Raw genomic sequence first — 25,792 nt, 5'->3', positions numbered from 1 at the left:
ATCATCAGTGCACTGTGATAGGAAGAATTAAGCCCAATGCAAACAACACGCGAGATTATTGAAGCGGCGAAGATCTCTATGGGGAACGCTCGTGTTAACGGGCCTTCAATCGAGCTTTAAAAAAAAAAATTCGATTTTTTAAACGTGATCACAGGGGGTGGCTTGATGGAGATAGCATTTTAATCTAGCAGTTACAAAAAAAAATTTTTTTTTTGATCCTCAGGGTGACGAACCAAGGGGAGGGCTCAGTGAGAGCAATCTCATCAGACTTTACCACGCCTTCCTCATGAGTCCCGTAAATTACGTAGCCTCGGCGCTAAAATGGACCAAGAGAGACGCGGCCAAGATAGACACACTGATGCGCAAGAGCATCAAGAGAGTGCTAGGTCTTCCGATCAGTACAAGCACGGAGCGGCTCGATCAATTATTAGGGGTCCACAATTCGCGAGCAGAAATCATCGAAGCACAGACCAAGGCACAGGTTGTGCGGCTGTCGACCACCAGGGCCGGCAGACGCATTCTAGAAGAAGCAGGCATAAATGCAGAGGCAGAGTACAACGCACGCAAGGTCGCGCTCAGCGCGGCGGTCAGGGGCACTTTCAAGGTAGAACCGCTTCCGAGAAACGTCCACCCGCAATTCAATGAGGGGCGCCGAAAGGCGAGGGCCCGAGCACTGCTGGAATCGACCGCCAACTGCTCAGGACTGGCGGCATTTATAGACGCGGCCCAGTACGGGCGCAGCGACCGGTACGCGGCCGTCTCGATACGCTGGGATGGCACGATCATTAACGCAGCATCAGTCAAGGGGGTAACGTCCGAGGTGGCCGAACAGGTGGCAATAGCCATGGCAATGAGGGACCCCGAACGTCCTTACGTGTACACAGATTCGCGATCGGCAGCCAGAGCCTTCGCCTCGGGCTCGATATCGCGGGAAGCGGCGGCCGTCCTCGGCAGCGAGGGAGCCGCGTGTCATCACATCCTCAAATGGTTTCCAGCCCACATGGGGGCCGACGTGCACCCAGACTTTCCCAACGCCAACGAGCTGGCGCACGGACGCGCGCGATCGAGGACTCGCGCACCGCGGCGATCGTGGCGAGCGAAGTGGCGGGGAGGGAGGGGAGCATCGAGACCCACTGCTCACCTTTAACGAAATAACAATAACGCACTATCAGCTGTCGAGGACGACCTTCCCGCTCCCCCACGCTAAACTCACTAGACCACAGTCATCTATATTCAGAATGCTTCAAACAAGGTCGTTCCCCTCGAGAGGCAGACTGAGCCTTTATTCACCGGACGTAGAGCCGCAATATCCGGATTGCGGCGAATCGTACTGCTCGCTATCGCACATGCTCTGGCAATGCTCCGCGTTAAGCGGCACTGTGTTCAGCAAAGAAGAAGGCTGGGTGGACGCCCTGCGAAGCGACGACCACCAGACCCAGCTCCCGGCCGTCCGGAGGGCTCACGAAAGGGCGGAGGCTCACGGGCTTCCCGTCCCAACGTCCTCCCCACCCTCTCAATAAAGTTATTTCCTCCTCCTTGGTTATGCATGGTCACCTTTTTCATCTTCGATATCATGTCCTCCGAGACCTGTATGCATACATAAGCCTGCCGACGCCGGTTCGACAGGTTCCGCTTGCTTGCTGACTGTGCTTTCCGAAGGGCTTTTCCGAAGCCATTGACGCTAAAGGGAAACGGGCTAGCCGACATTCGGTGACCGCGAAACGACGCAGGTTCGAATACCGCTAAAGAAGCGATATTGGGCCTGTGCTTTCATTCTTGCTACACTCTAAAAAAAGATGTTTACACCCTTTGGGGCTTATCTTGTCCCCAAAACAGCAATCATCTGCCTTGCGTTTCCTCTCTTGAAAACACAGTGCTCGCTACTTTCCTGTCGAGAATGCTGTGTCAAGCTGATAACGCGCAAACCGTTCGTGACTAGGAAGTATCGGGCTCCACTGTTAAAGAAAGGTAATGCGGGAAAAACAGATGACGATTATTGTGTGGAGACAAAATACAACCCAAATTGTGTAAACTTCTTTTTTTAGAGTAATTGTAAACAAAACAGTGGATATGGTACGTGTGCATGAGCAAAGTGCATGTAAATGAGATTTATACGTAGAGGTAGGTTTAATTAAGAGCAAATACTACCGTTCTTGAACAACCTTCCTAACTTTGACTTTTCAAAATATTAGTAGACAGCTGCTTAATTGATGATACCGATGGTGCCAGTGCGGCCGTTGTTGGTGATGTTGACGATTACGAAGTGGCTGTAGATTCTGCGGTGCCGGTTTCGCAAAAACCATTATTGCGCGAACAGAGACCATTTTTCGTTTTCGGGAGACATAAGACAGTAATCGTACAATTGGAAAGTTCAGTCAAAAATCGGGAGTCTCCCGGGCAAATCGGGAGGGTTGGCAGGTATGCAAGTTCTAGCCCGGCCGTTTCTGTGCATGACGCAGCAATGCGAACGTTACCTTGGCGGCAGGTGCAAACGCTAGGTGAGAGGAGATGGCTGGTGGCTTCATGTTGTCTTTCTGCGCATTTAGTGCTGGAGGTCACCTACCCTCGAGTTTCTGAGACACGTTGAAGCGAGATTCCACACGAAGCTGTTCGCTTGCTGGTGCTGGTGCCATTATTTATCACACCAGCGAGATCTCATGTTTGCCTGTGCTCGTGTGGAACCATGCCTCTTAATTACTGAGCAAGTGTCTGCTTCAATTGAAACAACCGATAAAACTACGACCCTTACTTCATGTAGTTTTCTAATACTTTGCTATTGCTATCAATGTTGTTGTCCTTCGGGCAAAACAAACTTTTTTTAATAAGGTGCACAGGGAAATCCCAAAGTCAGTGCGATTCACACTACCGACTAGCACCTCAACGCGCCTAAGATGTCATCTATAGTGGTTCCACCAATAAAGGCACCTACAATTTTGGAACAGCAAAGGACGCTGAACCCAGTATAAAAGTGTGCGTGTTGTTGCGGCTAGGGTGGTGTTCGGGGCATGGAATCCACCAAGCCCATTGACTACTACGTTAGGTTGTAGAAAATGGAGGGAAAAAAAGGGTTTATTTAGCTTAGTCGCACAGCTCCTGTTACGGAAGCCCACTTCATGCAGCAGCAAGTTAAGCGTCCAAGTTCACATCAGGACCCTCTGTCCTCACTCTCTAAAAGTCTCTGCTTTTCATACCTTCGTCTTTCCTAGGCGAGTCGACTAGGGAATCTAAAGACTGTCTAGCAGCAAATCACCATTGTAGACTCCGTTGCGATACCACGCCCATGCTTGCAATAACCCGCAGTAACTCCGCCTTCAAAGAAACTGGTTAGGAATCTGTGGGAAATCAACCGTCGACCCCTAGTTCGTTCGTCGTTGCCCCCCCCTACTTCGCTCAAGCTGCCAGGTAAAGGGCGGGGTGAGGGCCTTTCGTGGAAACCTGCAATAGCCGGTTTACATGCTGTCTTGATGGCTGGATAAGTGCCGAGATGGGTGGTTTGACTCGTCGCAAACGTCTAATGAACTGTGCCTCTCAGCACGTTGTCGTGGTTCCCTCCTTTTCATCCTTTGCTCAGGTTTCCAGGTAATGGTGGGGTGAGCGCCCTTCAACCGTCAAGTGTCCACGCTGCAGTGTCGTCTGGATCAGAGGTGCGGCGGTTTGACATGTGGCAAACGTTCAATTAACACCTTTGTGGTGTCGAGACGCAAGTCTGTAGGGTTGAGTTAATAGAAATTTTTGAAACAAAGTCAAATATGGATAAGATCGTACCAGAAATAAGGTTACCTTTTAAAATAATGAGCAGGTTTTCATCGAAGGATGTTGACATCCTAGATATTAACAATGTTGGCATGCATGTCATGAGATTGCGCACTGTGAATTGCTAATTAAAAGCACAAATGGAGCAATAGGAGGAAATCAGTTTACTCATGTACTCGGAACTCAGTGACGAGTACATGATGGCAGTTTAGCTAGAAAAGTCCGACTCTCTGAGTGACGTAGTGTGCTACATCGCGCAACTTTCCATGTTTTATGTCCGATCTTGTGCTTGACTGCACGCAGTTGGCAAACTTGAAATATTCGAAAACACTTAGAAAAATAACAGGCTTTACAAACATGCAGCGATTATTCAAGTTGAGGACTGAATCAATCAAATAGGGCAGTATTCAACTTGTTGTTCGAAACTTCGGAATTTTTGCACACACATGTGTGCGTGCGTTGTGAAGAATTGTACTCCATTTGCACGTTGTAGATTAGGCAGACATACACTTAATTTCAGTGTCAACTGCTGTGGAACACAGACAACGATGGGTTAGCACTGATGCAACATTTTATTTTTTTTTAACAATGGCTACCTTACAAGCTGACTCATTTGTACAACAAAGTGGCTAGGTTGTTCTCTATGAAACACATGGAATGCTAGGATCTATTCAAACAAAAAAATGTAGCCCAGCTCCTATGTAACTGCTAATACTCAACTACCTGTAAATAATATTGAAGAAAGGTCATAGCAACAGGAAGGAGAAAAGTGCAGCTACATGCAAACATCTAAGGCATCAACCAAAATCATCGGCCAGGGTGTTCCGTGTCTGTATTAGTCTCTGTAACACTTTCCTTGCCTGCAAGTTGGCAGCATGTTGGGCTATGGATTGGGATATAAAAAGAGCCACTAATACCTAAGCCTTTCTAAGATTAATAATTTGCTGTGTACAAATGAGCTACCAGGATTACGTTTCTGCATCCGAGTTAGCCTAACACGTCCTTCAGCATCTGCTGCACAAACCATGGCTCACTTTCAGAAAGGAGTCTCAGCTCACATTTCAGCCAACAAACTTTCAACAGAAGACGGCACATACTATCAAACTTTGTCTGCCTTTCCTTCTGTCATTGCCCACTGTGTGGGAAAAATGAAACAAAATTTTCTCGTTAAGTATGGTACTGGTCTTCAAAGATGGCAGTCAACTGCATCTTGTACTTGAATGTGCAAGCTAGAAGCAGCAAAGCAGTCTTCTGAAATGTTGGCCACAACCAGCTGGCAAGAGGGCATTGCAGCCTTCATGCTGTACTTCTGTCGCCACCTGGCTGGTTTAAGACTGGCATTACCTATTCTTTTTTAAATAATGGCACTGATTTTCAGTTTAACTTTCTGAATGGCATGCATTTGCTGGTTTTCAATGTCCGTGGATGAGTTGCTAGGAAAGTGTTGTGAAGACAGCTGCACAACACCAACTTCTGCAATGCCTTCATTTGCTATGCATGATTTTTAAGCATCAGTTTTACACATTATGCTGTTAGACAAGTGAAGTATAGGAAAAGAGCTGCATTTACTATCTTCATGGAACACAATTAGTCTTTGTTGGTCTTAATTGGATCCGACAGGTTTGTATAGCATATTGAGACAAAGCAGTGGGACTTTTTAAAACTTTTGTGCCCGAGACATTTTTTTACAGCTGCTTTTCGTACAGCAACACTGACATATGTGCACTGCACATTAAATCAACAGGGAACTGTTGTGACTTGGTGTACTACACACTTCTGAATGTGAGTACGCTCAAAAAGTTCCAGTTGTCATAGTGGGACAGAGGCACAGCTAGAGAGGCTAACATTTTTCTGAGCCACATGGTACGGTGCATCACTATGGACAACCGGGAGGCGTCGCACCTCCAGATGAATAGAAAAAACAAAGGAAGATGAGCAACAGCCCTGCAACATCGCCAACCAGTTCAAACGCAATGGCGAGCATATCCTTCCACAAACGTTGCGCCCATGTGCATGATTGGCTCATGTAAGATAAACCGTACCACGTAATTTGCAAGCCTTCTCTCATGCAAGTGCTCTGGTACCAAGAATGGTTGTCGCCATAGTGATAATCTCGATATCATGCCGATCACGAGGAGAGGGTGCCCAAACACCGAGCACACATTAAATGTTCTTGCATAAAAGAAAATTTGCAAATGTGGGCGCAGATATTTATAAAATCTTCAGCAAGCAAGAGCACACATGATGCGGAAGCAGCACACAGCATTTTTGTAAAGCTGCATTCTGCATGCTGACTCCTCTACGGAAGCACAAAGCTGCAATGGTGACTGCATGAGACCCATAGTTGTTCACAAAATGAACAGTTCAGCGAAACAAAGCAGAAGAGCTCTGGCCACTAACATGCTACGGGGGGAGGGGGGACTTGAAAGAATTGGGATTGTAACAAAACTGTTCACAATGGTTGAAGAGCAGAAGTGCGACTGTCTGCATAACAGCTAAGTTGAGAAAACTTGCCAAGCAACAAAGGGAAAAATAAGCATGTGCATTCGCTTCATCGTGTTGCCAAAGTCACCAAAACTGCCTGTCAGAGCAACACCATAACTCCAACAAAGCTGTTTGCCAGCGTCGCCAGAGCATCTCAGTTTCGACATACGTCAGGCTCCGGATCAGCACTCATTGGAGCCCCACCGCAGTTCCTTGCAAAAGTGTGTGCTGCTGAGCGTTCTAACAACAACAACATACAAGTGCACGGTCAAGACAGGTAGTGCAGAGAAAGGAAGACAGCGTATGTGAGTTTACACAACATAAGCAGAAGGCCACTCATACAGCTCACTCGTAGACACTGAAAAGGCACACCGCTCTCTTGACTACAGTCAGCCACTGGTCACGAGCATCACACAGTTGACTAGCAGTATGCACAGACTACGTCAACAGTTAAGCGAGAACGAGAAAGTAACATGTCAGAAGGGACAAAAAAGAAATGGTCGGCAGTTCATCGGCAGCACTGTGAAACAAGTTCATGCACAAAGCAATCTGTGTAGATGCGACACATTACAAGGCCAAGGAAGTTTTCGCTTACACTGCCCTTGCCATCCTTTAAAAAATGTCATCATCAGGAATTGTGGCACTTTGGTATGGTGACATCACTAGAAAAACAATGAAATGCTTGGTATGCAAGGACAGGTTGCATCGCGACTTGTTGCTGTCCTCAATGTCATAAATGGGGGTCCACATGTTGCACAATGTTTCGAGCAATGCAGTGGTTTGCATACCAATTCACCGCCAGCGTCAGCCAGGAACAATCCCTCACCCCAACTGCCAAGGCCATGCATGGGCCTCGCTTCATGTCTCTTAAAAAGCTGGCCCAGCTCTCATGCACAACCTAGCTTCACATCTGTTAAAAAGTTGCCCTGTGGACTGGTTAAGCATTTTTCAACGTTGGGTTGGTGAACCTTTCGTAAGGCGAGCGCCACAGAGGAAATTTGTTCTCCTTTGGACGACAGTCAGCGCAATTTCTTGCAGGGTAGCAAGGGGAAAAGCATTAAAATATCCTCGACCATAGCTGTAGCCACCAGCAAGTCTCATGGGCATGATGCGCACTCAATACACACCCAACATTTGTCCGTACGTTAACACTTTCAAGGCACTGAAACTTGGTTCCTTGGGCGCTGGAGCATCTCGGCGCAGTCTAACACCTGCAGTGGCAAGGTTCCATTTGAACACGTGTACGTAGAAACTGCCCCAAGGCATTCACATGCAGCGTTCCCCAGTTGCACACACTGCAGGAGCGAATTGTACTGCGCTAATACACAAGAACGGGGAGCCAGTCGTACGGAGAATGAGATATATCGCACCTCACCCTTGTGCTAGGCCTGAACTGTTCCCCCAGTCATTCTCGTATCTGAGGACATGACCACTTCCTCAAATGTGTGAAGTGACTGACAAGTAAAACATCACTGTGGACATTCTTCTTTCTCTTTCCCAAGAAAGAGTTCACACTCTCTGTCGAGGAGTTTTGCATAGTGACTTATGCGAAGTTCAACCAGTAGTCTTCTCTATGTGCCAACATGAGAAAAAGCAACAAAAATCGAGCACGACGGTTCTCAACAAAAGAATAATAAAAGTACTTGGCTAGGTCATCTGCATAATTCAACTTCCAAAAAGGACAGCAACGCACATTTTATTGACAGCTGCACTGAAGTGACTTCTTGGTCACTACAGTTAAAAAAGCAGCCTTGCAAGAGAAGACTGCAATGTTGTCCACAAGAGTACACAAAAGAATCGTACTGAGAAACTAGCAAGATCTTTGAAACATGTTGACTATCTCGCTTTCCAGCTAGTTATGTACAAGCAATATTATTATGGGCATGCACAGCCTTCAACAGTACCCATGCATTCATACGAGTTTTCTGCTCTAACAAAACAGCAGGTGTTGTCGCCAGTTATAAAAAGGTTTTTCTTATACACACTAGATATGCACTTCTGTGTTCGCTCCACATCACGATAACAAAGTTGAATGAAGTGCTGCCAAACAAGAAGCTAAAATATATGTATATAAAAAAAAAACTTGGCTTGGCTTGCTACACGATACCCGTTTCCAACATTCCCTGTTTAACTATCAAGAAAAAAAAAGTCTTGTCACTGAATACAAGATTGAGTGACTGGTTGCTGCGTGTATAGAGTTATAATTGCCTCGTTATGCTTAAAGCCCCTCCATACACGTTTCCGCCGACCAGTTTAAGTACCGCCAACCTACCCTCCTCCTCCACACTCCTCTCCCACTCACCCCCTTAGCTTCCGGCGTCAAGCGGAACTTATGTAGCTGCAGCTTCCTGTTCCGAGTGGAAGTGATGCTATGTTTTTTTTTTGTTTTTTCTAGCGTTGTTTACTTTCGCGTCGATGGAGAGGCTTTAACTGCACCAGCTGCGGTTTAAACTGTGAATGCGATTCCATCCAAGAACCACCGCCTATTGTAATCAACGATCCGATTGTGTTCGCTGCTTCGCGTCAACCTGCGACAGGTTGTGTCACGAGAGACTACGTACAGTGGAATGTAGTGCCTGTGCACTTGGAGACCACTGCCGTTTTTCGTGCATTTAGAAAACAGCGACCATGAACTACTACTTCAGCGGATTACAACAGCTTTTGCATTCTTCTCATGGTGACTGCCACAGCTCTGCTAAGCACGCGCGGGCGTCTCACCATTGTCTAACAGCAGTCAAAGTGGAAATTCCCGCAGCGCAATTCCAGGAAGTGGAAATGCCGGAACCGGAAATCTTGAAACCGGAAATGACGGAACCGGATTTGGTGTGAGGGGAAAAGGCAGCGCACAACAAAGGTTGTCGCTACTTAAGAAAGCGGCGGTGGCGCGTGGATGCAGGGGCTTTAGTTAGGCTGCTCCCGCTCGGAAATCACAGGGTAATACAGGACGCTCATTAAACAACCCCAATCATGCCTACACAAAAAACAACATCCCGCAGATTGCACTGGCCCTTCACACTTATGCAGATGAGCACGCTGTACAGGGTGCCCAACGAAGCTGTTTCGCAATTTCTTTTTTCTCCCCTACATGCTATAAGTTTCAGTCCTAACGACACCAGTAGTCTAAACCGGAAATGACTGCACGAGCTTGAAAACCTGCAGCTTGCAAACAATCGCACTGCTTGCCAGCAAGCAAATGAAGTGCGCAGGAAGTGCCAGGAGGGGGAGGGGGGGCAAAACAATGCAAAACAGTGCTTATTAAACAAGTTAGCTTAATGTGAAAAAAAAAAAAACCAAGCAGGCAATATTTTACTCGTGTATACCTGGTCATTTTTAGACTCGATCATCGTCGCCATTACCTTCACTGCGACGAGGCAACGGAAGGTCTGAAAAATGGCAGCTTCACAATTGCAGACAGGAAGGTTCATTGATTGGACAGCACAACTCATTTGCAATATGTGCACAGAAGGACATGAGCTTGGACGCTTTCTAGCAACGACGGCCAACGGTTCGCTACGGTACATTCCCGCAATTGGGCAGAGTCTACTTTCACTCGCTCAGCGATTGCTCTAGCACAGTATTGCCAAACAGCAGCATTTCAGACAACAGATCTCGGAAAAAAAATCCACCACAGCTGCTTTGATCTGTTTGCGGCATACTTAAAAAAACAAAAGACATGCATGTGCTGTTTGAGAGACCACTATGGAAGGACAGCTCCAGAGTGCAACAACTCTGGCTTTACACGCTACTTGGCGATGAAAGCTTCTGCTTTCCTATGCACAGTCATTTTCTGATGCGGTGTGTGTCAAGCGTTAAGAAAGTAGCGACTCTTTTAGCCTGTAGGCAAGAGAAAAAAAATAAATGCGGTACGCTTCCACGGTTAAGTGCAACTTCCCTCAGAAAGGATGTCGTTGAGCCAGAAGACATATGCACAGCACACTTGTCCAAAAAAAAAAAAAAAAAGGCTAAGCCTGAAGAGAGAGAGAGAAAAAAAAAGAATAACTCTCCCTCCCAAGCCAGGAAGAAGTCACACTCAATTTCGTGCACTTGCTATCTAAGTAATAAAACCACAACAGCAAGAAGAAAAAGGTAAATTGAGGTGTGCAAAGAATGAGCGGGGAAATTTACAATGCTACATTGTGTAAGAAAGAAAAGGGGGAAAGAGCCTGGGTGGGGGGAAAGAGTAAATAGATGATGCGACGGGCACGGATTAAAGAGTCCATCCGGCAAGCCCCGCGGGTGCTGGTATTGTCTCACGAGTCTTCCACACAAGAAAGTTGACGGAAGGGATGCATGCCTCTCAGATGGTAATGTCGGCGACGGTGATGCGATGCCGTCCTCCTCACCGGCTTGGTACTTCGGCTGCAACGGTGGCATCCCCAGAGGAAGACGTCTCCGTCGTTGTTGTCGTCGCGTTGACGGGACTACTGCCATTTGTCAACGCACTACCAGACTGTGCCACAGCACCACCATTACAAGCGTCCGACGGCTCCTTAGCGGCTGCTCCCTCATCAGGAGTGGCAGACTTCTTTTCGGCTGCAGCCAGCTGCTGTCGGCGTTCCAACTCGGCCTTGAAGTTTTCAATGTCCTGCGGACTGTGGGAGGCAAGGGTGGTGGGAGGGAAATGCAATTTCTCTAATGAGACACCCAAGAAGCTGCGGCTGTGTTGGCTGCAATGGTGGTCGCAGCTTGACAAGCCGAGAGGAAAGTACTCTTGAATACAGTCGAACCTCGATATATCGAACAGCACGGTGATTGCGAAATAGTTCGATATACCCAGAATTCGATATATAAAATAGCGTAAAAAACGCATCAAAAGCTTCTGCAAATCAATCAATGCACCAAGGGCGTGATCGGGGATCGCTGTTCAGAGAGTGCGTTCGGTTGCGCCGCAGGCAATTAGCCTCGGCCACGCCGACTTTGTCAGCCGCGTGAAGTCAGCGCCGCCTAAGCCAATCGCGCGCTCCACACAACGATCTCCAATCGCTCCCCAATCGTGGTGCAGTAAATACTCACTTGAAGCTCACATAAGGTATTTATTTATTTGGCTGAAAGTACTGCAGCAGTGTAGCCTGCTTATTGGCAGCCGCGTGCTTAAACACGGAAGCCTCAACATAGTCTAAACGATCCACAAGCGATAGGCCGGTGCCTCAGTAGCAGCATAGAAAGGCCGAAGCAGCAACAGCCTCAGTTGAAGTCGAGAGCAGGACAACATCAGCGCTTGCCGGATCAACCTCAGAAGCGTCTTTGTTTGGCCGCTACTTTTGCTGCAATCTCCACGTCCGTCAATTGAAGCATTTTCAAACACTGTCAATAATGAAGTATTAAGGGGGGACACAGGTCTTTGGGACTGAAAATCAGCCCAATATTCGAATTTTCAATTTTTACTTTCCGCGCTCCTGGTGCGCTTCTGTGCCTATCACCAAAGTTTGGTTACAAAATACTACGTAGTTCTTTCGTTATCATGATCTAAAGATGCGAATCTGCAAGCATTGCCCTTTAAATTGGGGACAAATCGCGTCTGATTTTCGTCATGCATAGCTCTGTAACTACGCGCTCTGTCAGCACCATTTTGGTATCAATCAAAAGCTCACGTTTCTGGCTTTTTTTCACTCGTCGGTCGGCAACATTGCCGGTGCTACGGTCACGAAAAAGAAACAGAAAAATAAATTTGCGGTGGACGCTATTATTGGCCAGTTTGAGCATATGATCAAGATGGCGAGTCATGATTGGCTCCAAGGACCTCGAGCGCTGAAACGACAAAAACAGCCACCATTCCGTCTTAGTCTAGGGACTGCGACGCTGGATATGCTGGAGGTCGAACAAAGTTTCGTTCCGTGAATCGTTATGGGCAGAAACGTACGAGACGCAATAAACTCCCGAAAGCGATGCCGTCATCGCAGTCGGCACGGATACTCGGCAGCTCGCCGCCGAAGGCGTATGGCCAGCGAACGGTGTCGCCTATCACGTATATCCACACGCCGGTTACACTTGCATAAGAACTGAACACGGCTGTCGTTACAGAAGAGGAAGTGGATGAGATAAGAGCACATGAGAAAGCTACGCTCAACAAGGTTGTATTTACGACGGCCACGGAGCGAAAGATTCGGCGCTTTGTTGAAGATCCGACCGCCGATCGGGCAACAGCCTCGGTCGCGAAGACCGCTACTCTGTACGTTGTTGTCGGACTTGTAGCACTGAACAATCTCCTCAGCATTTTCTCGTGTAATACTTGCGGTGGTTCTGCATATCTTGTGCAGAGTGATCAGGATTAAGGCCTTGCTACTAAACTGACTGTGGTTTGCTTGCGGGGAATTGAGGGCCTGAAAACGTGTAATCCTTTTGAAGTGAACGTACTCGCAGTGCATGCTATGTCGTCGACCGGCAATGGCCAAACGGCCATGAATTATACCTAGTGCCTACTGATGACCTTTGGTGCCGTTTTTTCAAACTTTCTTTCCACGTATTTGTTGTGAAATGTTTTTTGTTGTTTTCTCAAAACCGCAATTTTGATGATGATGCTGCACTAGAGGTGCATTATCTCCGCTTCTGCTTGTGCTATCACTGCAATTCTTCTTTTTTTCCCCAGAAAGGTAAAGCTTTGTAGAGTGCAAATAAACAAACTCGGCAAGTTTTATCAAAATCGACAAAGAATTTAAAAACGTTTTCAGGTGCACGGCCCCATGGCATCTGCCAAGGCATCTACGAGTGAGCACGCGTGGCAGGCGCAGAGTGCGGCACCGAGGAGGAGTCTGTGCGACAAATGCAATGCATAGTTGACATTGTCGAACTAGCCAAGCAGCCTCGTCTGTATTTCACTATGTTCAAATGGCGCCCTCGGCGCGATCGATGTGTGCAGCTATAGTGCGCAGCTGTCGGGAGCACCCATCGCACCAACGCTATCTTAGAGGGTGCTGCGGGAAAGCTCGCCGCCTGTCAACAGAGCGCACGTGGTCTGGGGTGGCAGAGTTCGATATATCCATTTTACGCCCGACCCCGTTCGAAATAAAAAGTATAAGATGCATGCAATTTTCCAGGTGATATAGAAAGTGTTTGATATATGCAATAATTCGATATGTCCATGTTCGATATATCGAGGTCTGACTGTATATCCGTTACACGCTGATATAGGCAAGAATAATTTTAGGTTTATTTCATCATATCTGTGTTCATTATATGAAGGTTCAACTGTGTCACAAGTAGTGAATTTCAACTCAAATTAATACTGATCAAAAGATTTACCTAAATAAGCAGATGTCCTGCTGCACATGGAACTGCTGCGCTGTTGCGCATAGCAAGAAGCAATATAGTCAAACCCGGATAACCGAACTCGATGAGGATCGCAAAATAGTTCGACAATATATAAACAATTCAAAGTATAAGATATGTCTACCTGAAGCTCATCTGAAAACTGCACTTTCCGGATAGACGTCAGAGAACATGAAAAGTGGAAATTTGTAGATCCCCATGCACGGAGCCAGTCAGGCAAAAGATTGAGTGCCCTCCATTTCTCGTGGAGCGCGTGTAGCAAGGCGGGAGGCCTTTCGCGTTATTGAACTGGCGTGGCAATCCTCTCTCCTATAATGAACGGCCGCAGGTTAGTTTGCTTCACTGCTTGATGGTTACGCATTTCTGCTAGTATTAGTATGCTTCACTGCACTACAGAGCCTTAGCGAGGTGAAGATTACTAAAACCGATCCGGCACTGCAGAGTGAAAATAAGCCCCTTGCTGCACGAGCCCTCAGTATTTTGAGGCCCGCATCTGGCAAATTTTTCCTCCATGCCTTTCGCTTGCAATGCCTTGACAACATCTGCCGAAACAGTGCCGTTTCGTCAACATGATTATTTCAGATGACACGAGAGACTATCACATTCCTGTTATGAGAAGGCACACTTTGCAGGGGCACTGCGTTCAATATACAGTTAAACCTTGATATAACGAACTTCGATATAACAAAATTCTCTATATAACGAAGTATTCAACTTTTTATAACCTCTTGTCCACAGAACACCACGCATTTAGAACATCAATACAATGAAATTTCGCTTCCGCCGCAAAGGGATGCCGAGACAATAAATGGAAACTTCCGCGGACGAAAATGGTTAAATGACAATTACAAGTGGCTGCTTGCAAACGCATCTCTCAAATCACGCATGGTGCGACAAGAGCGACTGCTGAAGTGTAGCCTCATCATGATCCACATAAAGTCCAAGTGCAATAAGATCCTATCGCGGCTCAAAGCACCTTGTGCTTTGGGTGAGAGTGAAAATGTGTGAGGGTGAGACAATATGCGTGTAAGGTACACGCGTGAGATTTCCAAGTGGACGTTACAACTGCTCAATGTAGACAATAATTTGATATGTCCGGTTTTGAGTGTACCTTCAATTGAAGCTCATTATAACAAAGTCACATCTGACATGAAAATACCTTCCACTACAGTCAAACCCGGCTATATCGAACTCGCAAAAAAACGCCTATCAGTTCGATATAGAGCATAATTCGATATAAGCCTGCTAAATAATTGGATGTCATAAAAGCACATACCATTTATAAAATAATTTTATTGAGGAAACTAGCTTAGTTTGGCATAAATTAGTCCTGCATTTTCTTCTGCTTGGGCAATTTCGCTGCCTGCGACGCACGCACTTCCCCACGTTGTCTAAGGAGTCTGAGCAGCTGAGGCCGCAACCTTCCGCATTCGCGCAGAAGCGCCGGACTAATGCGAGTGCACCAATCACTTCGGAGGATATGGGCAAAGGACCGTAGCTACTTTCCTCAATGTGTCTACTGTCATTTGTGCTCGGTACGATGTCGGCGATGTAGTCTTCGTTTCCGGGCTCTACCGTGGTCGCGACACCATCATCTGCACTTACAAACTCGTCCACCGTTGATTCGAATGTCCCGGAAGTTTTGTCAGCTAGCTCCAAACTTCGGCAACACCGGCAACGGCTTCGTCGCATTCATCAGAATTTACAGTCCTCACCGAGCACGCGGAAACCGGCACGTATGAAGAACCCCTCGTACACGGCCGTGCGTATGCGTCAGGCGCCATGGGCACCGGGTTGCGAGTCTGGCCACTTTAGCCCTAATCGTGCCGACAGTGCTCCTCGGAATCTTGCACGCTGCGGGGACATCCAACTTTTCATCGCGTTCGACGCGATTTATGATTTCGAGATTCACGACTAAAGGCGAATTCTGCCGCTTCATCACGGCAACACTGCGGGAGAAGGCCCACAAGGCGCAAACACGATAAACCAGAGAAGCAGCCAGACAACTCGCACTTTCGCCATCTTGCACGAAGAGAGCACAAGAGCTTCTGATTGGCTGTCTGAGCAAGCGCTGTAGGCGGGCCAGGATCATCTTTTGCTGGGGAGTGTCGCTAGATAGTGATCTAAAGAAAGGAAGGACGCTTGATTCTGCAACCCGTGTGGGAGCACGGCGAAGCGTCGTCAGGGGAGAGGGGTGGCAAGTGAAAGATGATAGAAAAAGAGGGAGGATGGTGGCCTAATAGACTCCACTATGCGCGACACGGGGAGTGTCGACGGCTCGCCCGAACAGCCCGAGATAGCGCGGTCACGGTAGGGAGAGCGGTTGGATGGAGCCGCGCCGCCGGGTTTCCCCGCTACCGCGAGGAAAAGCCAACCTCTGGGGGCACTTTTCCGCCGCTTGACGTTCGATATATCGGGAGTCACTGCAATATTTGTTCGATGTAAGCGTAATTTTTGCTATATATACTCATTGTAACTATACCGTGACCAGAAATTGTTCGATATATAGAATAATTCGATGTAAACGGGTTCGGTATAGTCGGGTTCGACTGTATATGCAATATTTTTAATAATCATACAAGCTGTTGGTTAAACAAATTCGCAAATTTTAGATTTACTCCGTTATATGATAGCCTGTCACGTCTATGCATGTCACATTGAGGTTACACTCTACGGTATTTCAGATACGGTGTCCCTTACTTGCTAGAATAAGTGCACAGATATTACAATGGCCTCTGTCAAGCTACTGTAGCTTGAAATATGATACTGAGCCCATATAGTATATATATAGCTGCGGTACAGATAAATCCTGCTACAATGAATTCCATTTCATGAAAATAAATTGCTTGCATGACACCCCACGACAGAAAGGGTTTGCAGTTTCTTTAAGAGCCAAAGCAAGATGAAACATGTACTGATAATTACACAGGATGATAACATTCTTAACCCTAAAGACCAAGCATCATTCTTGTGTACCTTCATTTCTGGCCACGGACAGTACATTCATACCAAAAGAAATACATTATTTGAGTTTGATTACTTAATGGTTTTTCTGAACTACATGCCCCAAACTTTTGCTCCAGTGTATTTACTAGGCTCCCTGCACTCAGATCAGAATCTTTTGTGTGTCAAACTGAGCATGTGAAAAATGAAACATTACGCTTTGAAATAAATGGCTACTGCCCCGCAAATGAATGTGCTCAGCACACATTCAACATCGTTCCCCTCATTCAATGCTCATGGCACTCTCTGGCCACTTCTGGTCCTTGCGTCATTAAACACTACATATTATTAATGTAAAAAAAAAAAAAATTTAGGCGTGCAGAAACTGACAACACAGTCGTTTGTGCCTCTTCGCGAGTCCAGATCTGCAAGGCTAACTTTTTCCAACATGAATCCCTACCAACTAGCTAAAGTTTGTTCTAACCGTCAATGTGCTCGGCAAAGCACATGATCCTCACCTGATCTGTACAAAAAGGATGCCGTTGATTATGTTGAGCATCTCGAGGACATTGCTCTGGGAAGGTGCCTGGATCTGAGCATGGGAAAAGAAAGGTGATGCAAAGAAGGCATTAATGCATAGCGGAATTGGGCATTGGCCAAAGCATTAGTGTGTGTGGCATACGAACAGTTGCTTTCTGCAACAATCGATACTTTCACACCGATGAGACCTGGGAGTGAAGGGTTGAATTACCATAGTCATCAGATCCTAGTGTGCCTTTGAATCTAACGCATGGCTGATTTTTATGACCAGAAAAAGAGAGAAATGTGATGTATTATATATATATTTTTTGGTGTGCACTCAATTTTTCATGGTTAGAGTCTTCCGATTCCAATGTGCCCTTTGTCTTGTGCAGTGAGATAAGTTTTTCTTACTGCTTTAAGAAAACACTCATAAAACATGAACCATGTATGTCCCCAGCACATTACCATATGAAAGAGAACATGTTTGTTTCAACTTGCAGTCACCTTTATAATTTTGCTTTGAAAGAAAGAAGAAAGAAATACTGCTTAACTGTCACACGGTGACTGCAACAACTGTGCAAAATAGTTAGAGTGCCTCCTTAAAGGAACACTAAACAAAAGAACTAAATCAACCAACCAGCCCCTTTGAACACACTGTTGACTAAATTAGCTTAGACTGGCACAGTATTTTTTCAGAACTATGTTTCTTAATTTCATAAAAGGATGTTGATTACTAAATGAAAAACGAACGCCAAACTTTCATTTCTGGAACTTCGCGCTGGAACATTAGTGGCTTTATGTCAGGGTGATGTAATGAATTTTTCTCTCGTATATTTGGACCCTTGTGGCTCAACAAAAGTTCTTGAAACTTGCCAAGTCCAGCGTTTACCTGCTTTAGAATAAAATGAAGGTAATTGTTGCCGACCAAAAGGTAACTAGAACTAAGATCTACAACGTCGCTGTTCACTGATGTTTGACGATCAAGGCGGCAGTGGCATCACCACCTGTCTTGTTGTTGAGTTCTCTTCTGGTTAACCAAGCCTTCTCTCACGGTAAGTGGGTTTTTTTGGAATTGCAGAACGGCGATTTACTGCTACAGCTCGAATTATTTTTCCTGTAATGTCCCTTCGAGAGTACTGTGCCACAACGCACATGACAGACTAGCGCACCTGAATAGGAGGGAGAGCAGCTGTGGTGTTCTTCTTGTAGATGTCGTTGATCTTCTTCTGGAGCACCACCGCCTGCTGCGTTAGGTGGCGCAGGCACTCCGAGCTCTCGCGAGTCTTGTCGTGCTCCTCGCCAAGCTGCGCACCACGACAGACATCTTAGGAAGGACACGAGGTTTCGTAGCCAACAGCACTGGGATCAAAATTCGAATGTGTTGAGCTTTGGCATAACAAACTTAAACCGAACAAAACCCTCAATATAACAGGCCGTCATAGTGTTTCAGTAAGTTGATGCCCAAAGAACATGCATTTTTTAGCCCAAATACAACAAAACTATCACATGTTCAGGGCTGCGCACGGCAGCAGGCACTGCCCTGCAGACAGCCACACACGTGTTCCTCGAACAAGCATGCACGGGGGTAGAGCATGACAGGACAAGCCGTGGTGCACCGGGATGCGAATTTCACGACGGCAACGGTGCTTAGTTGACGGGCTCACCTCCAACAGTCAAATGCGGAAACAATTCAATACGATACCAATGTGCCGAGCAATATGCCTCTATGCACGGTGCCAATACTGAACTGTTCAATCCTCAGAGGCAGACTATGCCATGCATGAGACTAAACAGAGAGAGAGAGAGAGAGAGAGAGAGAGAGAGGCATTGCAGCCAATAACAGCTGCACACTTTTCAGGCAGTGCAGGAGCAACAAAAGCTTGCTGCAGAAACGCATGCCCGAAGTGCAGAAACCCCTGCTGCATGGAGTGCACGCTCTCCGGGAAGAGCACAGATGCAGGACCAGCTCATGAAAAAGAAAGCGGCGCCTATAGAAAGCATGATGGGACAACCTACGGCACTTCGCGAAACAAATTTTATAACAATGCAAACACTTGTGTTAACGAGGTTCTTACTAACAGACAATCAACTGTGGAAATAACTGAGGAAAAAAGATGTCTCCTTGCAGTGTGTCAACATGTTTCAGAGATAAAGCTGCGAGGCAGGAGCTGACAAGGCGCATGCTTGAAAACGGATGCACTGCAGCTCGTGCACACATCATTTCCGAATTATTTAAAAAAAGAATGTTTACGTCCAAATTCAGGGCAGTGACCCTTCTGTAGTTGCGGTCCAGACAACAATTATGGTATTTCACTGTAATAATATTTCTGATTAACAAAGTGAGTGCCAATTTTTATGTCATTCTATCAATGTTTAACTGTACTTCCCAATTTAATGCTCGATCACAGAACAGAAAAAGAAAACAACAACATGATTATTCAACGTGCAAAACACCAGCAAATGCCCCCCCCCCCCCCTCCTTTCGCCATTCTCCAGTGCCATCTCCTCATTCTCAACAACTGCGACGTCTGACCACTAACTCTCGCAAACTTGTCACACCAGCCAAAAGCTGGTGCAGGCAACAACGCTACACAACTGAGAGGATAACCTTACCACTCCCAGGGTGGGAGGCATTCACAACAAACCATGCCCCAAAACAAGGTAGGGCTGTCACTCCCTGTACTCCGTCGTAATCAAACACTTTCAACAGCACACGCACACACCTGCGCCTTGTAGATGGTGTAGGTCTCCTTCTCGTTCTGCAGGGCAGATCGGAATTCGCCCAGACAGGATTGAGCACGAGCCACCAAGTGGTAGCTGACCGCCACCTTCAGGCTGCGGCTACCATAGAACCTGCACACAGGACAACCACACATGACTACGAGCTCAGTGGGGGGAAATTTTCAGAGCTGAACGAAAGTAAAGCAGCAGAGAAGACTGCATACAGGAATTAGCATGAGCACAGCTGCCCTCAATGGAGCTGTTTATTGGGCATCCCTATTGAGGGCAGCTGCCATCATGATGATGATGATGATGACAGCCCAATAAACAGCTCCATTCGTGTCATTAATCTCTCTGGCTAGCATTTCTCGCAGCGCACAGTCACCATCTTGTGACAGCATTAGAGTCAAACCTTCAATGTAAAGAGCATGAATACAAAGAATTATCAGATATAACAAAGTAGGTTCAAAGTTTGCCACCAGGGTCAGCATGTAAAAAATATATGCTCATAACGAGTATCGGACATAATGAAGGTGTTTTTGTGTCTGATGCAACTTCGTCATAACGAGATTTGACCGCACTGCTAAGTTGCATGCTGCCCTGTCCACTCCTGCCCAGATAATGCTGAGTGATGCATCTGCGTTACCTTGTCATTGGCATTGATGTAACATCTTATCATTTAATGTTTCAAAGAACGAGCTTTTGCATTACTGGCCCACACCGATGTGACCAACGGTTTCTCAAAACAGTGCTGCTATCGGAGAGCGCCTCAAATCGAAGCTTCCAGCTCATTTATGAACACTCACCATGCCGTGCAGGGGTGATTGACAAAGATCTGCAGCCTGTATAAATAGTGGCCAAGTGACAGCCACTTCAGCTCCGATTCACAAACAGCTACTGTGCCTGTCGTGAACGTCACTGCAAAATTAGTCATGTTCTTTGCAGGCACAAGTTAGCGCAATAAAGTATTTCTTTTTTATTCAATAAGTTTCTTTGTCATTGGTTCATTCCTATGCAGCGGGACAATATTGTAGATTACACTGCAGTAGTGCGTACAATGCTTGAAGAAAGGCCAAGAACCGCCACAATGCGACTATCGTGCCAGCTTGGTTTGCCTGATGCACCACTGCCTCGGTCATCACCGATCTCCTGAGCACAAAAGTGTCGAGCAAAAATGCAAGCACGTCGCCTTCACCACATTATCAAGACAGAGTACAGTGCAGTCCACTGTGTTGAAGGGAGCCCGAGTGCAGAGAATGCGCAAACTTTTCCCTCTTGAAAGTGCATGCATCGTCCGGCTTTGGAGCAGATGACCTGTGATTGGCGGCACAGACACTTTTCTACAAAACTATGCAGTGCGTTGATATAAGGTCTGTTCCATTCACCTGCACTTTCTAGACTAGTTCAGAAGGTGTTTCACCTCAGTAGCCATTTCACCAGTTCAAAATGCCGGCATTTGCATGTCCCACTGTGCAGGCTTTGTGTAGGATGAATTCACAGTGTGGCTTTCACTTGTCGGAGAGGAAGCGTAGGGCTCGTGCAGGTCGTGCTGTGTCGGTTCTGCACAACCGTGTACTGACACTGAACTGGCACTAAACTTTGAAGTGCCGCTGATGCATCCTATTGTAGGTGCTGGATTTCTAGCTAGAGGCCGTTTCCATGCACCATTTCTTTCAAAACGCGGTCCGACGATGTTGACAACAAAAAGCATGGTAACAACATGTTTACGAGGATGATCCCATGAGTTCCGACACGAACCACACTTTGCTAACCACCACTAGCAAAAAAATCAGTCCTATTTTTGCAGCCCAATGCTGCGTGTGTTTCTTCCGGCCTATGTTTCTAACTTTCTCTTAGAGCGCAGCTCCTGGGCATCGTTCCTGCAATGAGCGTTGGCACTGCGCCTTGCAACCTAGCGAACAATGAAATCGAACGCGGAGCGCAGCGGGAGATGAAAAACGGTGGTAGCGAAGAGAGCGCGAGGAGAAAAGCGGAAGAGGAGGGTTCAGCGGAACCATGAGACTGAAAGTGGAGGAGGAGGAGGGTATGGCAAAAGCGTGAGAAGAAAAGCGTGGTGCTGCACAAGACAGGCTTTGCGGCGACAGTGGCTACAAAATGGCGCTAGAGTAGCGCGTGTCGTCTATGGAAATAAAGCGCTGAATGTGCGGAGGTCTGTGTGCAGCGGCGGCTGCTGTGAATCGCACCCATGCGTCACCCACGCGCTGCCTCACGCGCTGCCTCATGCATTGCCTCATGCATTGCCTTTCATGAGCCAATATATCGCACAATAAAAACACGTGTAGAGCTGTGCTCAAATTTCTGATTAGGGAGTATCGCAATCATCAAGGAATTTTTTTTACTTTACATTATCTATTGCAATGTAGAAACAGCAGTGGACAAACCCAAGCCATGTACTCCACCAGAAGAATGCGGTGGACGACACTGGTTGCTAGAGTAAGGAGGAAAATACCACTACTTCGCAAAAAAGAAGCAAGAATATTCAGGCACTTTAGGTAAAACCCTCTAGCCATTAGCTGCTGCAAAGCCATGCTGCTATTGCCACTCAGTAGAGAGAGTTTCTGTTACACATATGCAAGCCCAAATATGAGTGGTGAGGTTGGGAGCAGGTTGACCATTATATCTAAATGTATTAAACAATGCAGCTAGCAACAAAAGTTTGCACCTTAGAGTTATACAGAAGCTCATTGGTCTCTGCCAGCTTTCGTTTTTGTACGACTCTTATCCAGACTTCAAGGCAACCAATGACCATGGTGACAGCTCTCCCTGACACAAGCCTTTAAAAAGATAACCTAAGAACAGGATGCCATGAGCACTACAGAATAAGGCATGCCACTCACGCAATGTTCAGCTTGAGGGCATTCTCGAGGAATCTTAATGACAAGTCGTACTCGCCGACAGCGTGCAGAATGAGGCCAATATTGCTCTGCAACCAGAAAAACAAACAGACATTAAGGTCAAAAGAAGCTTCAATATGACCATCAGGCAGTTTCAGGCAGGTAAAGTGAATTGCAACAACACGGCCAACTTCTGCTCACCTGACCTCTATGAATTAATTTACTTAATCAGTGCGCTGAATTCAGGGAGAGTACACACATCTCAGGACTTTCCGCTGATTTGTTTGTCATGGTAGTCTGTAATTGCAGACAATTTGTTTGTCCTTCATCAAAGAGTGCTAGAGCATGGCCTCCTGTATTGCCAGCCCAGTAATGCCAAAACTATGTCACCGAGAGGGTGCCCACTTTCCTTGTAGTTGGTCCAAGTTTATTGGAGCATGGTTAGAGTCACGTCAACTATCTGCCGTCACATGTCATGCAGAAGGCATGGAGCTGCAGCAGTGCCCGGCTCAAGTTGTCCATGCTCTCGCAACAACAGGATTAAGGTGCTGCAGCTGTTGACCAATTGTTCTCGTGCATTGTGGAGGGACTGAGCAGGCATTGAAAAATATGGGAGGCCATGACTGGAGATAGTTGGACACATGACACAACAGTGCACATTAGTAAATGCCCCCTTGGCACTGGTCTTGAGCAAGAGTGGGTTTGTGGCATCGAGTCTACTGCCCAGCTGCATCACAGGATATTTCATAGGAAAGTTTTATGAGTAAGGTCTGTATACAGTTTAGGTTACCCGACACTAGCTTGAAAACAAACCTCGTACAGAGCAGTTGCTACACTTCGGGCCTTTGAATATGCAAGCGTTACAAGTGTCAACCAAACCTGCAATCTCAAGTTTATCAGCTGCACTACCTACCACTGCACCACCACTACAAGGTGTTCTCGTGTCAGTTAAGCATATGGGTATGCCACAACACTCAAGGCACACTTACATCGAGCACGGGCATCTCGGGATGGTTCTCCCCGCATGCGAGCAGCATGAGGTACCTTGCCCGGTATAGTAGCTTCAACGTCGTCGTCACTTGCGAATTTGCGAAGCAGTACAGAGCGAGGTGGGTCTGCAAAAAAGAAATGTCAATTCACTATCGAGACGCAGGTTTGCTCCTCTGTAGTTCGTTCATCACAATTAATAGTTGGCACCAAAATCTCTACAATGAAGCTCGATGTAGAGATTGTCACTTCTCTAGATTGTGAAGAAATTTCATTTGCCAATTGAAACAATTTAATTGTGGGGTTTTATGTGCCAAAACCCTGATTTGATTATGAGGCGCACTGTAGTGAAGGGCTCCCCAGATTAATTTTTACCACCTGGGGTTCCTAAATATGTATGTAAACATTTTTGCATTTCACTCCCACCAAACTGCGGTCATTGCCACAGCTGGGATCAAACCTGCAATCTCAATCGCCACATCACAATGCCATAGCCACTATGATACTGTCGTAGGTAATTTGCCCGACAAAATACCCACGAAGAAATAAAGTGGGTCGCAAATCTAGCATTTCTACAGCCACAACATTCTCCTCTTGGTAAGCACTACAATGAGCCAAAATAATAAGAACCAAAGGGCAAAATTTTTAGTAACAACCACAGGATAAATCATAAGCCACAACAAAAACAAGAAAAAAATCAAAGCCAAGAAATTGGCCTCATCTGTTGGCTCCTTGCGGTTGTTATAAAACATTTCAATGTAGTTTGCAATGCTAGCAGGAGACGCAGGAGCCAGCCAAATTTTTCAGATGCCCGATTCTTCGGACCTGCTCAATAGTATTCGTATTCCCTTGTAGAAATAGCACCAACTCCACAGAACCAATGTATAACAGGAACTAAAATTTTGGATGCCATATGGTGTGCTGCTCAATTTTTCAGACTGATTAAAGCGTGTGATATCGCAAACACGGTCGCCGCAAACAAAGTTGCAGCCATTCATGATGTCGCCCTGCCCTCGCTTTGATTGTTGATGCAATTTCTTGGCTTTCCAAATGCTCCAAATCAATTTTGTGCAGCACGCGCCACATGCCTTCCAAACTGCATTCGCAGAGGCTGCGGCAAACAATACTAGTTTAGTTTCGACTCAGTGAAACAGTTGCGTGCACAATGTCAAAAACATAATGGAACCTTTCAAGGATGAATAGCTCTGGTTACATAGCAATGGATAGATGTTCTGCTGGCGACTGGCTCACTGGCAAAACAATATGAAGCTGCGAATATGTTACAAGGCCTTTGCCACTGCGAATGTTAATGTCACGAGATGAGAAGCGCAGTTTCTGCACTGCTCTTGTGCACAATAGAAACAGGATTTGCCAATTCATTCAGAAAATGAATTCAGTAAAGGCATGTTGACGTAATAAGCATTTGTTTACTGTTTTCTTGATGCCCCAGTAATTTACATTATGGTCAATTCAATCATTTTTAGGCCCCATGAAATGTGAATTTATAATGTTCTACTGTAGCGATCATTTTATCGAAGCACAACATCAAGCAAATTTCAGTAAACAAATTTTCCACTGTGCTGACCGTGTAAAAAGAAACAAAATAGATTTTACCGTTGAAATGAATGTTTTCAGACTGGCCAATTATTTGAACACCTTTGAGGCTCCATCAGTGTCCAATACATAATCAGCGACTGTATTCAAAGTACTGCAAATGAGCTATACAACACAGCATAATACTGTTGAGGTGGCATCTTGCTAGCTTCTCCAAAATTCTTCTCCAAAGCTTCTCCAAACCTCCTCTAAGCCCAAGGCACTACGTGTAGAAATAAAGGCTTTGTATTAGAACTTTGAACGTCCAGTGTTATCTGCCCCGACCCCTGCTTAACTGTCATCATCAACACCATCATCATCCTAGCACCTGATGCAGGACAAAGGACTCTCCCCGAGAATTTACTACGCATGTGCAAACTTCCTAATCTCATCATCAAGTTTAATCCTCTGCTGCTTCCGAATGCATTTCCCTTCAGTTGGCAACCACTCAGACAGACCGCTGGCTATCAGCTGTATGCAAGACCTGCCCAACTCCAGCTGTTTCACTTTAATCTCCACTAAAATATCGGCTAGACCAGCATCCCCTCTAGCCCATACTGCCATCTTCCAGTCTCTTAATGTTATGTCTGAAATTTTTTCTTCATCACTCTTTGCACAACCCTTAGCTGCTTTTCATATTTTGCTGTTATCCTCTCAGGCTGCATGTG

At 46.2% G+C, this 25,792-nt stretch overlaps 1 protein-coding gene across 2 annotated transcripts in view; it reads right to left on the bottom strand.

The window, feature by feature from the left end:
- Positions 1-4,306: 4,306 nt before the first annotated feature.
- Positions 4,307-25,792, bottom strand: part of clu (clustered mitochondria protein homolog) — a 102,817-nt gene continuing 81,331 nt past the window's right edge. For both annotated transcript variants that reach the window (XM_050172853.3, XM_050172851.3), the window contains exons 29-34: positions 23,534-23,659; positions 22,548-22,633; positions 19,692-19,821; positions 18,138-18,272; positions 16,965-17,038; positions 4,307-10,829 (exon numbers count right to left, since the gene is read on the bottom strand). In XM_050172853.3, coding sequence (XP_050028810.1) covers positions 10,577-10,829; positions 16,965-17,038; positions 18,138-18,272; positions 19,692-19,821; positions 22,548-22,633; positions 23,534-23,659 — 804 coding nt within the window. In that variant the 3' untranslated portion in view covers positions 4,307-10,576. The remainder of the gene's footprint in view (positions 10,830-16,964; positions 17,039-18,137; positions 18,273-19,691; positions 19,822-22,547; positions 22,634-23,533; positions 23,660-25,792) is intronic.

Source organism: Dermacentor andersoni, chromosome 3 (assembly GCF_023375885.2).
Source record: "Dermacentor andersoni chromosome 3, qqDerAnde1_hic_scaffold, whole genome shotgun sequence".
NCBI classification, from domain to species: Eukaryota; Metazoa; Arthropoda; class Arachnida; order Ixodida; family Ixodidae; genus Dermacentor; species Dermacentor andersoni.
This window is presented reverse-complemented; position numbering and strand designations above follow the sequence as displayed.